The sequence below is a fragment of the Camelus dromedarius genome, chromosome 17 (genome assembly GCF_036321535.1).
Source record: "Camelus dromedarius isolate mCamDro1 chromosome 17, mCamDro1.pat, whole genome shotgun sequence".
Taxonomy (NCBI): domain Eukaryota; kingdom Metazoa; phylum Chordata; class Mammalia; order Artiodactyla; family Camelidae; genus Camelus; species Camelus dromedarius.
Genome location: NC_087452.1, coordinates 44,922,840 through 44,936,391, shown reverse-complemented (window position 1 = coordinate 44,936,391; position 13,552 = coordinate 44,922,840). Strand labels below are relative to the sequence as shown.

Sequence of the window (13,552 nt, the reverse complement as noted above, 5' to 3'; positions counted from 1 at the left end):
GGTGCCAAGGTTAGACCTCTCTCAACCACAATGGCTAGTTAGTGTTGTAAGTGAGTAAAATGCCACTGCTTCGAAAACTTAGGAAATGTTTCTCTTTGTTGTGGAAGTCCTTATATAAGGATTACAGCCCTGTCCATCAGGACATTCAGGCTGAGAATACTGTGCTCTCTTGAAAATATTAGATCTGCCCCCCAGCAATATGCTCCAAATCCCACATATTTAAGAAACTATGCCAGGCCCTGAAGACATAAGGAGATTATAAATATATGTACAATGCCTTCAAAAATTATAATCCAATTGGATTGTAGTAACATTTAACAATGAAAAAACTATACTGATAAGAACTCACAAGTAATTTTCAGGCAAAGAATGCTTTCATAGGCTTAAAAATTCAAAAGCCAAGCTTAATACATTTAAAAAGTTTCCTTAACATGTGTTCATATACATTCTAAGATTAACAATTTTTCCCCCTTAATTTACTGTTTTAAAAATTAGATTTTTTTTTTTTAAATTTTAAACAAGAACCCCAAAAATAAACGTAAAAATCTCAGCTGAAGCAACTCCTAAACTACTCTAGTATGACACCTGTTGAGTGTGAGTAAAAACTGGTACAACCTCCTGGGAGGTAACTGGCAATACATACCTATGTAATGACCTTGACCAAAGAACCCCACTTCTAGGCATTCACTCTACAAATGCAAAGATGCTCACTGTAGCACTGTTTACGATAGCAAATGTCTAGAAATAACTTAAATATCCTTCAGTTAAGAAAACTGCTAACAAAAAAAAAAAAAAAAAGAAGAAAATTGCTAACTATAGAAAAATAATTGCACACTGAACAATTGTTAAAGAAGTTGAGTCTGCATATGTGGACACAGAAAAATATCTTCAACATCTTCTTAAATGAAAGAAAACAGACTGCCCAAGACATGGAAGCAACCTAAATGTCCACTGACAGATGACTGGATAAAGAAGTTGTGATAGATTTATATAATGGAACACTCTCGGCCATAAAAAAATAATAAAATAATGCCATTTACAGCAACACGGATGGACCTGGAGACCGTCATTCTTAGCGAAGTAAGCTAGAAAGAGGAAGAAAAGTACCACGTGATAGCACTTACATGTGGAATCTAAAAAAGAAAAAGGACAAACTTATTTACAAAATAGAAACCGACTCACAGACACAGAAAACAAACTTACCGTTACTAGCGGGGAAGAGGGTGGGAAGGGATAAATTGGGAGTTCGAGATTTGCAGATACTAACTACTATATATAAAATAGATAAATAACAAGTTTATACTATACAGCACAGGGAACTATATTCAGTATTTTGTAGTAACTTATGGTTAAAAAGAATATGAAAATCAACATATGTATATGACTAAAGTATTGCGCTGTACACCAGATATTGACACAACATTGTAAACTGACTATACTTAAATAAAAATATATTAAAAATTTAAAATAAAAAAAGATGAGCACCACGTTCCTGGACACTGCTCTGTCACCCTCACCAATAACTAATCAAAAGAAAGTCACACACCTTGCCGCCCCTACCCCAAATTTTGCTTGTTAAAAATTTTTCACTGAAAACCATAGGGGAGTTGGAGTTTTTTGAGCACAAGCTACCTGTTCTCCTTGCTTGGCCCCGCAATAAACCTTTCTCTGCTCCAAACTTTGACACTTTGGTTTGTTTGGCCTCACTGTGCTTGGCACAAGAACTTCTGTTCAGCAATTTAAATTTTTATAATGAATATGAATTACTTTTTTAAAAAGTTTTATTTTTAAATGCCTGCCTAAAACTAATATAAGGTTTAGAAGTCAGGAAAGGGGTTACCTTCAGGAGTCTGGTTAGATGCATCTGGTGGGGTTGGGTAGGTGCTTCTGGGTGTGTGAGAATTCATTAAACTGTATGTACACCTACAGTGTGGGCATTTTTTTTTGATAACTGCCTAGAAACCTGTATTCCAGGAGCACTTCAGAGAACTGATCCTCAGCAGCGCTGACTTTGGGAAGCCCTGGCCTGGCACAAGTCAGCAGTCAGTGAAGACCCAATTTCCCTCTCTCTAGAGGGTAACATGGCATAATGGAAACAAAAGTCTCAGAAGACCAGTCTTCAGCCTGGTCTCCTCTTGGCCAGCTCACTCTCTGCTTAGAGATGCTAAATAAATATTAGCTCTCTTCCGCCTTCCGTTTTGACAGAACAACTAAGGATTCTTACAGTTTTTTTTTTATACTTATTTCTGCACTTTAAACATACAAATTAACAATGAAATTAGATTTAGTATGAACAGCCCCTCAGATCACTGTGAAACTCCTATTGTTAGATCAAATGCTCTTTTGAGAATCACCACTTATACTTAAAAACAAAATATAACTTGTTTTTAAGTGAGTTTAGCTAAGACTTAGATCTGCCCTAAAAAAAAAGGTTGTAGTATTTGGGTTTATTAGAAGTTCATTTTTAGTTTGTTACTTCTGATAATTAAAGTTAGAAAATTAGTATTTCATTTTTTCATACAGATAAATAAGAACTGAGACCTAAAAAGGAGGAAAAACTAACAGTTTAATAAAGAGAGCTTATCGATTAAAGAGAACACTGTCAAACAGCCTTTTTTTTTTAGAAAGCCAGTAACAATAAGTTACTGTTAACTCAGCTGTTTACACAACATTTCTGTTTTGCAAAACTTTCAAGTGCACAATAACAGTAAGGGCCAATTTCTTTAAAATGTGTAAAACATGGGGACCCACGATTTCAGGATCTCAGGAAGCAAAGTATGAGTTTAGACTGAGACAGAATCCTTAACTCTATGTATATTCATCATAAAATTTTAACAGTAAACATAAATACTTTAAAAACTTTAGGAAACCTGAAGTGCTTTAAAAATGTATCTCCTTTCATAAAGAAGTACACTATGAACTATGACGCTGCGCACCAGAAATTGACACAACGTTGTGGACTACACTTCAATCAAAAAAAAAGAGAGATTTTAAAAAAATGGCATAATTACTAGGTTAAAAAAAAAGTACACTAAATTTAAACTAAATGCCAAAATTCTTAGTTTGCCATCAAGTTATCTCCATGGCTTCTTCTAAAGCATATCTTCTCTAGATTAGATGACATTCAATGGGACTTCTGGGCCCAACTGTCGCTTATGAATTGTGATTTATAAATACAGGGCAGGGGGAACACCCAACAAGTCACTGAGGCTCTGAAGAGGTTAAGCTTCTACTTCCCATCAAGAGCAGACTGGCTTATGGGGTCACTGCTATCATTATCCTCTAAGGACTGTAAAAATCTCCAAAAATCTTCCAAATAAGTAGAGAAGCCAACTTTAATAAGCTAGATTTTAAGGTTGACAAGACTCTGAAATTCCCATTTCTACAGATATTTTAGAGAATTGAGCTCAATAAATAACCTTTTACATGTTAACCTACCACCTATATTCTTTTACTTCAAGATAAAACTTAGGGAAAAACCCACTTCAATGGGATTACTCTATTTTTATTTTTCTTATCTTTCTGTACTTTCCAAGTTTTCTGCAAGAACAGGTATTATTTTTGCAATTAGTTTTTAAAATACTCTTTTTTTTTTTTTGCAACTACTGACTTCTTACCAGAAAGAGTCTGCACATATTTCCACAATGTGTCTTTATTTGTCCAAAAATAGTCTCCATTGCCGATTGAAAGAGTGTATGACCGTTCATCCATAAGCTTGACTTTCCTTTTACTCTGGCCTAATGAACACGGCTGACTATCCAGGTGTACAGAGCTCTTCGGTGCACAAACCTTGACGCTTTTTAAGCCAACGGGCTTCATTTCTAACCAAACAATTGCCTTTAGGTTTAAACTAAGTAGGAAAGAAATACACTGCTTTTTCAAAGCTGAAAAAAGTCAGTTAACTGAAAGCCCAGACACATTCCAGTACAGAATGTGAACAATTCAAATCTGATTGGAGGAGGGTTTTCCATAAAAGCTACACTTTTCAAAATATAGCTCTAATGATGCTCAAGAAAAGAGAAACTTTCTCCAAAGAAAAAAAAAGAAATTTAAGGCCTGAGGAAATCTACAGGTACAATCACAAAGTAGTGTTGATGCCTTTGTGAAGGAAAATTTTAAATAAGAAGGATGCCATTTCAGAGAAAAATAATACAGGTTTACCAAAGCCACCATATAGCTAAGGTTCACACACCTCACACGTGGTTTTCTATCACTTGAACAAGTTTCCCTGACATATCAAAGCCCCACATATGATGGCTGATTTCCATAGCTGAGAGGACTAACATGTGACCAGCAACGCTATGGGCTTGAGCACTCTAACCAGCACTGCAGAAATAAAGGAACAGAGCACCAAGCATCAAGAGTGTCAGCATACTTTGGGGAAGACAGCAAAGGAGAGCACTACCGCTGCTGACGGGTATTTTTATTTTCCTATCTGAGAGTAGTTTTTACCTACAGAAAAGAGATTTACTCTAGTTTTCAAATATTAATACTTGACTTATTAATATTAAAAATTCAAAAAGCCTAGATTTTCCTCAAACATTTTACATTCAACTTAGACATCTTATTCTATTTGGAGTTTCAAAGGGCTGTGATGCATGTGTTATTTCATTTACAAAGTTAAACACCTTCAAACATAAAATTTTAACTACTTTAAATAATTATACTCAATTAAATTATTTAATTAAATTGAATAAATATATTCCATTTAAAGTACAACTGTTTGACTTAAAAAGGCAAAATTTTCTGAGAACTCAAGTAACTTATAAATCTTAAAAATTAAGCTTATGAAAATAGTGACTACTCTTAGGTACCCTTAAACCAAATGCCAAAAATGTCCACGGAATAATACAGTCAGGCTTCAATTTACATTCACAAATATAAGTCAATTATTCACTCAATTATGTATTTTAAATTGGAATCTTGAGGCTCTAAATTCTTAAACATTAAAACACTTAAAATATCCAATGTAGGTCACTCCTTATTCTGAAAACCGATAAATGAAAAGGCTAAATTAAGTTTTTATTTTTATTTTTGGAGGGAGAGGTAATTAGGTTTACTTATTCATTTTAATGGAGGTACTGGGGATTGAACTCAGAACCCTGTGCATGCCAAGCATGTACTCTATCACTGAACAATACGCCCCACCCCCAATTAAGTTTTTAACAATTAACATGCCTTTCTGGGAAAAATTATAGTTCATCCCCAGCTGACATGTGAGAGCTATTCTTTGCAGAATACCAGCTAATAAATGCAGACACAGTAATAGAACTAAGAGAAGTGCCATTTTGCAACTCCCCATGTTATAACTGATTAAGGCAAAGACCACCAATGGTGGATGTTTACATAATGCCAAGTTATTACCCCATAGATTACTTTTTTTAAAAATTGAGATTTAGTGGACATACAACATTATATTAATTTCAGGTGTACAACATAATGATTTTATGTTTGTGTATATCCCATGGATTACCTCTAACTGCAAATGGAAAAAGCTGTTCCTATCACCATTTAACTGATCAAACTGAGCATCACTAATAGTGAACAAAGTGACATTTGTACTTTATATAAAATACATGGCATCACCTACAAAGTACCTCAAAAATATGTTAAATCTAAGTCTATCAAGCCTGTAGAAAGAACTTTCAGTTTACAGAAAACACAGGAGATAAAGAATTAAAGAATACCAGGAAGAAATAATTAAACAAATCCAGAGTATGGGGTGTTCTACAAGACAGCTGACTTAGTCTTTTCCAAAAAAAAAAAATCTGTCATAAAAACAGATATTGGGAATTAAGACACTCAAGAGACATACCAAAATACAATGAATGGGCTTTGACTGGATCTTATGTGAAAGGCACAGCTTCTTTAAAGCTTTAAATAACATTTTTGAAACAATTAGGGAAATTTAATATATTCAAACATTAATTTTCTCAAGTATGATAACGGCATTGTGGTTATGTAGGTGAATATTCTTATTTTTAATAAACGCATGGTGAAATAGTTAAGAGATAAAGTGTCACGATGTCTATAACTTATTTAGAAATAATTCAAGAATTAAGAATTGTAGCTAGCAGGGTGGTTATAGTTCAGTGGTAGAGCACATGCTTAGCATGCATGAGGTCCTGGATTCAATCCCCAGTACCTTCATGAAAAAAAGAAAAAAAAAAAGAAAAGAATTGTTGCTAGAGACAGGGGATGTAAGCATGGCAAAATGTAACAACTGTTGAACTAGGTGGTAGGTATTTGGATATTCCTTTTCTTTTTTTCCTTTTTTTTTTTGATGTTTGAAATCATTTGCAATAAAAAGTTGGAAATGATCAAATATGCACAGATTTTTGTAACTATATATGGTGGCAGATGTTAACTTGACTTATTATGGTGATCATTTCACATCATACACAAATATCAAACCATTATATTATAAACCTGAAACTGATATAGTTATATATGTCAATTATAGCTTGATTAAAAAAGGAGAAATATCAACCTACACTACACTACTGAATGTTCACTACATTATTTAAGGACCTGGAAAAGATAATATCTAACTATAAAGCTGTGTAAATCCTACCAAGGATGTTTTTTTAAAAAAATTAAATTGATTGACACTAACTTAAAAAAAAAATGCAGAGATTCCTTACTGGACCTTGAAAAAGGCAAATGGCAGGCCAGTATTGCAGTTTATCTCCTCATTTGCATATACACACACTCACAAACATACATGTATATTTAAGTCAACGTGAGCTTGGGTAGGCATAGAAAAAGTCTGGGAGAACACACAGACTCAGTATTGGTTGCCTGGACAGTGGGACTGCGTAGAAGCAACAGAGGACTTCACAGTTCTCACCTTGTACACTTAATTACAACAGAAAGTTTTGAGTGTTTTAAATAAAATAAAAATAGCCTCGGCTTAAAGTATCCCCATTTGTTTGTCCTTCCTACCACCTTACAGTCGTGCTGGCTCACACTTTCAAAGCCACCTTTAAGTACTCTTCTCCTGATTCCCTATTACTCATCTGGTCTTGTCTTTTCCTTATTCACAATGTCATCAACCTTTTCCTAGTAAGTCTACTACCATCATCCTCAAAGTCCAAATTCCCAGATAAATTCGAATCTAGGATTTGAGGTCCTAACTCCAGCCACTTCCTCTTTTCAAATAACTATCAAAAGTAAAGTCGAATAAATCATCCTAAAATACTGCTGGTATTTTAGTCAAAAATGATATTGGTTTCGCACCATTTTTACATATTATGTAGGGACATGAACCTTGGCACTTTCCACCGCCTCTTCAATCTCTGTCTTTGGTTGGTGCCCCATCCACCCTGGGACACCCCTCCCATTAGAATTTGGTTGAAATACAAATCAGGGTGTGAGAACTGCGGGTTGATCAGTCACTCAGAAGCCACATAACCTAGATGCACATGTGAATTAGTTCTCCAGGAGGTGAGTCTTGACCAGTTGGAAACAGGAAATGGGAGAGAGCAGGACAAATAAATCATCCCTTCTTTCTCTCTGGTATGGATTACTCTGAAGTACAGTTTCTCTCAAAAACCTTAAAGAACAGTCCTATGTGCAAATGACCTGCTGTGTCTCTTCCCAAGTCAAGGTGGGTCAGTGGGCAGGGATGGAATGTACTGCATCTTCCTTCTCTCCCTCACCTTCACTCTTCTGGGCTGGCACCTTCATCGGGTTCTGCCTCCCAGAGGACGCGGCTAAAATATACCTCACCTCAGCTGATCCTCACAAACTACAATCCTGTGAGGCAAACAAATCAGAAAGCTACTAGGAATACATTAGGGGACTACTAGGCCCTCATTTGACAAATGAAGAAACCGAGGCTCAACTTAGGACCTTTCCCCAGCAGCAAGGCTGGCTCTCTGCTCCCCGACTCTATCAGATCAGCCACAAATTCTGCCAATTTTACTCCCTCAACACTTCTCACATCTGCCTGTCCTCCAATCTCCTCCAAATCCACTACTCTAAAGTAGTATCAGGCAGCATTTTTTAAAACCAGGGCCTAACCTGGTCTCATTTAAGCCTTTACCAACATTGTGATAGATATTACTACCATTCTCATTCTCCACATAGGAGAGCTGAGGCTTAAAAAAAGAGGTTTCTTAAAATTTGCCCAAGGTCACACAAATACCAAGTGGCAGAGTTAGGATGAACCTAGGCCATCTGATTTCAAACCATGCTCCCAACTCTTCGTCAGCTGGCTCAGTTAAAGCACAAACCAGATCACAGGATTCTAACAGCTTTCCATGAGGTAAAATGAAATTCCAGCCTCTTCTGCAGCTGCGGGGCCTAACTGAAGCTGTCCCTCGACACAGCTCCGACAGCGTCTCTGGCCACGCTTCCTCCGCTCACTATTAAAATGCCCAGCGTGCCTGTGTGCCAGACCCTGGCCTGGGCGCCAGAGACAGCACAGACTAACAGACAACAGCGCCTGTCCTCAAGGGGTCTTCCTGCTGCCTTTAAATGCCTTCCAAGGAGTCTGGACAACTGTGGCATCTCCTACCCCATCATTCTTCCCCCACATGGCTTTGCCTTTAGGGTCTCTGTTCCCCTTCCTTCTCTAACAAGTCCAATCAAAACAGGGTCTCTGCTCTCCATCATCTTCTATCCTCTTACTCATTTTTCTTTTCTTCACAAGATTTATCACAACTTGAAATCATAATTATTTTCTTCCTTTCTTTACAAGTTTCTCCGTCTTTCACAAGCCCTCTGAGGACAGAGACTTTGCAGTGCCTGGCAGAGCAGGCCCCTGGTGAATATTGACTGGATAAATTCCTATCACAACATTACCTGGTCTTAGCTAGTTCCTGGGTTTCCAGTCTTGTTTCATTTAAACCACCCTCTACTGCAGCCAGTGTGACCAGGTCATTTACTTTCTTAAATCCATTCAAGAAGCTCTTTTCTCACCTAATGAAGAACAAGCTCCAGGATGAGGGCCCTGGGCTCGGGAGCTCAGAGATGAAGCAGCGTATAAACTAGAAGGTGAATGAGGAGCGTGCTCACCAGATAGAGCAGAGAAAGAAAGGGCATCACCACTCAGAAGAACAGGGGGCTTTCCAAGAGTCATTTCTGGGGAGAACAGCTAGATGTGTTGTTACAGAAGCATCAGCTGGAAAAAGATTGTGGGGAGCCTCACAAATGACAGGAAGAACTGAGGACTTGATGCACAAAAAATGGTGTAGCCTTAGAAAGTTTACAGGCAGGGGAATGGTGTGATCTAATTAGCGTTTTAGAAATAAAATGAAAAGGCAGCAGTCAGAATGGACTGGATAGGAAGACACAAAGCCACTGAGAAGGCTGCTTAAGGTGAAATAGACCACATCAAGAGATAAAAGCCAGAACCACAGTAGCTGAAATAAAGATGGAGACCAGGAGCAGAGAGATTCAAGGGAGTCACACTAAACACTCATCTACTTAATGCACATTCAACCTACTTATCTAGGTAGGAAGTTTCCTACAACGTTGCCTATAAGCTTAAACCAGTCAAAGAGATGGGCCCCAATTCCCCCCAACCTTACTCTTCTACTATATGTATCACATAGCTCTGATTCAGTGGGAGTACCACTGTAACAGGGCTGTCTCTAACACACTGAAGAGTAGGTCTCCAGAACCAGGGAGTGTGCCATATCCATTTCTTTAACATCAAAGGCAGTGCCTGGCACTAACTCAGTTTTTGTGCACAAATGAATGAACTAGAAGAATGCTTTATGGCTGAGGCAGGACTTGGAAACTAGATAGGTTTTAGGCCTAAAAAGGTCATTCCAGTCCAATGTAGTGGTTTGGGCAAGTAGGAATGGTAAACCCAAGGGAGAGACGGTGCCCCAAATTAAGATGGAATATGATGGCCCCCTTGGTCAGGTCATGCTTATTCCCTGCCTGGAACATTCTTCCACCCACCCCTCACCATTCCATATAGCTCACCCTTCATTTCACTGAGGTGTCTGCTCAAGTATCACCACCAGAGGTTTTCCCTGACCAGCCTACTAAAATTCTCTAGAACACTCTTTTAGCTTCACTTTCTAAACCTTTTTTGTTGTTTTCCTTCTTAGCAGATTACTGGAAAGATCCCCTAACGATTTTAATCATCTGTACCTGCATTAGTGTTGGCTCACTTTAATTTCAAATCAAGTTTATCTACTAAATAAGCCTACAGCACACTGAGATTTTCTTTTCTTTTTTAAAATTAATTCTACAGTCACAACTCTAACCGTTGACCACTTCTAAGTCCTGTCATTTAAGTTACTTCCAACAAAACCTGGATGCCACAGGGAACATTATTTTCTCACAGGAAATATACGCCAGACTGTCCCAGAAGTAGGCAGGAAAGAATTTTACATTCCTTAAAGGAGAAGACTCTAGGGATGGGGCAGTAATCCACAAAGAAAACTGTCGAGATTAAATTAGTTCATCTTGAGAAACTAGGGGAAAATAGGTTCTAAACGCAACATATTAGACGGCACAGACCGAATGAGACACAATAATGTTATGTCCATTTAAATAAGTGGTTTTCACAAAGCTAATCACACTGGACGTCGCTGACCAGAGGCCGGCTATGTGGCCGAAACCACCCAGGTGAGTCCTCCAGGCAGCTGTGTGCTGCGGGGTGAACTTTCTTTGCTCTGCCTTCCCCGGTGGGAAGTCGAAAAGTCTGTGAAGCGGCCACATAGATTTAAGCTTTTTAAACCTGAGATACTCTGGAGAGCGGGGCAAAGGCGGTCAGAAGCCGCTTCATGTTGTACTTGGTAAAAAAAAAACCCCAAAACTATCGAACCTGGGGCCCAAAGACTCACATTAGCGACCGCCAAGGAAAGGGAAGGGGAAGAGAAATGCACGCCCCAACTAGAGTCGCTCTCGAGCCCCCACCCTCTAGTTCCCACCTGGGGCCCCGCCGTCCCAGCTCTCAGGGTCTGCCTGCTCCCGCGTGTCCCCTCCGCCCCAGCGCGCGGGCGCCTCACCTGCAGGCTTGTCTGCAGCCATCTTCCCGCCTCAGCTCGGGTTCTTCCCCGCAGGTGGCGTGGCCTTCACCCCAGCTGCCCGGCTGGCTGCTGTCCTGGACCTCGGAGGACGAGTCTGCGCCCACCCCGGCTCCGGGCCCCTGGGTTCCGGCCTGGGGAGTGGGCAGACGGCGGGCTGAGGAAGTGACGAAGGCTAGTTCGCGTCGTCTAGCAACAGCAACAGCGTCTCCGCCCCAGCGGCGCCACGGCCTCCAGCCATACACAGCTTCCGCCCTGCCGCGTCCCCCCAACACTACTTCCGGGAACCGCGGCCGGCGTGGGAACTGCTGCTGGCCCCGCCCCACGCTGGCGTCCTCCGGCGCCCCGCCCCCGCGGCGTGCGCGCGCGTCCGGCCGGACGTGCGCTCACCCGCGCCTCGGGGCGTGTCCTGGCTGGGCTCGGGGCGTGTCCTGGCTGGGCTCGGGGCGTGTCCTGGCTGGGCTCGGAGCGGGCTGAGTGCCACTTCCTCTTGTTCATCCTAATTAAAATTCCTAAGTATCAGGGCTCTTGTCCCTCGTTTTACATAAATCACAATAACTACACCTGACATTTCTGTGCTAAGCATTGAGCCCTGCACTTGGCCTGTATAATCTTACTGATTTCTCACAGCTGTGTGAGAAGGCACTGCAACGGTTCCCCGTTTAAAAACAAAACATTTTCTTTTAGGATGGTTTTAGATTTACAGAAAAATTGCAAAAATGATACGTAGAGCTCCTGTATACCCCTCACCTAATTTTCCCTGTTGTGAGCATCTTGAGTAATTATTAAATTAGTATGGTACATCCATCACATATAAAAAACCACTTTGGTGCTTTACTATTAACTAAACTCAGCTTTTTGTTTGTTTGTTTGTTTGTTTAACCAGTTTTCACCCAGTGTCCCTTTTCTGTTCTGTGTTCTTGTCCAGGATACCACATTAAATTTATTCGTGTCTCCTTAGGCTATTCTTGACTGTGGTCGTTTCTCAGATTTTCCTTGTTCTTGAAGATTTAGACAGCTGTGAAGAGTACTGGTCAGAATTCTTGAATAATGGACCTTGATTTGGTTTCCTCCAGTGTTTTTTTCATGGTTAGACCAGGATTATAGGTTTTTAGGAGAAAGATCAGAGAGGTGACTTGCCTCACATCAAATCAAGGGTACATGCTAACAAAGTGACTTCTTGATGATGCAGATCTTGATTACCTGGCTCAGGTTAGCGTTTGCCAGGCTTCTGTACTAAAAAGTCACCTCCACACTCCACTCTTTGGAAGTGAGTCATTAAGCGCAGCCCACACTCTGGTGGTGGCAGGTGCTAAGCTCTACCTCCTGCAGTGTGGAGTGTGTACATAAATTATCTTCTCTAAGGGAGATTCATCTCTTCTCCCCCATTTAGTCACTTACTCAATTTTTATGTCAGTATGGATACAAGGATATTTATTTTATATTGTGGTTATAATCCAATACATTATTTTGTTGCTCAAATTTTTTCAGCTTTGTTAATTGGGAGCTTCTTCAGGTTTTCTCCTCTGTCCCTTTGACATGGTTGCCCATTAACATATCCACAGAAAATGCATACCTCATAAGCACAGGGTTTTGAATTTTCATCAGCTTAACATAGCCACCTTCTCATCTAGTCTCTCTCCCTCCTGAATGCCTTCATTTAGCCAGAGACATCTTGGGTCTCTCACCTTTCAATATAGGCAGCTCTCTCTTGTTCACAGCCAGGCTGACCTCAGTGATGGAGAAGAGTTAATTTAGAAGTGGGAGGTGGAAAATCTCAGCGAGACTTTGCTCTGTCACCAACCACAGCGAGTCACTTTGCCTCCAGCTAGTGATGGTACCACTGGGCACCCACAGCACCTCCAACTGGATGTGGTCCTTGCCACTTATGGAAGACTATCTCCAAGGATGGCTGTCATCAGTTACTCCCAACCCGATATGATCATGCTGCTCTTTTGCCTTTGAATCTGAGTTGTGACTTGCTCTTACCAACAGAATGCAGAAGAGATGCTGAGCCAGTTTTGGGTGTAGCCCTTAGAAGGGATGGCATGGGAGAGGGTATAGCTCAGTGGTAGAGCACATATTTAGCATGCACAAGGTCCTGGATTCAATCCCCAGTACATCCAGTTAAAAAAGAATTTTTTTGAAAAAAGGCACGGCAGCTTCCACACATCCTCTTTTGTACTCAGCTACCATGCTGTAAGGCAGTCCTGCTGGAAAGAGACCATGTGAAGTAGATCCAAGATGCCCCAACTGACAGCCAGCACCAAGGTTCCAGACATGAGAATGAAGCTTTCTCGAACTCTCCAGCCCAACTCAACTGCCAGCTGAGTGTAGTCACATGAGTGATCTTAGCTAACATCATATGAAGAGGAAAAACTACTCAGTCAACCCCTAGAATGGTGAAAAATAGTAAGTTGTTGTTGCAGTTTTTTTGTATCTAATTTTAAAAATTGAGATATAATTCATATACCATGCAATTCACCCTTTACAGGGTATGTTTCTTTGGTTTTTGTATATTCACAAAGCTGTGCAAATGTTACCAATATCTAACATTTTCA

General features: G+C 40.0%; 1 protein-coding gene across 2 annotated transcripts in view; it reads right to left on the bottom strand.

Moving 5' to 3' along the window:
• CNOT10 (CCR4-NOT transcription complex subunit 10) overlaps positions 1 to 11,267 on the bottom strand; it is a 54,092-nt gene extending 42,825 nt beyond the window's left edge. For both annotated transcript variants that reach the window (XM_010982057.3, XM_031469827.2), the window contains exon 1: positions 10,974 to 11,267. In XM_010982057.3, the coding sequence (XP_010980359.1) occupies positions 10,974 to 10,995 (22 nt within the window). In that variant the 5' untranslated portion in view covers positions 10,996 to 11,267. The remainder of the gene's footprint in view (positions 1 to 10,973) is intronic.
• Positions 11,268 to 13,552: the final 2,285 nt, after the last annotated feature.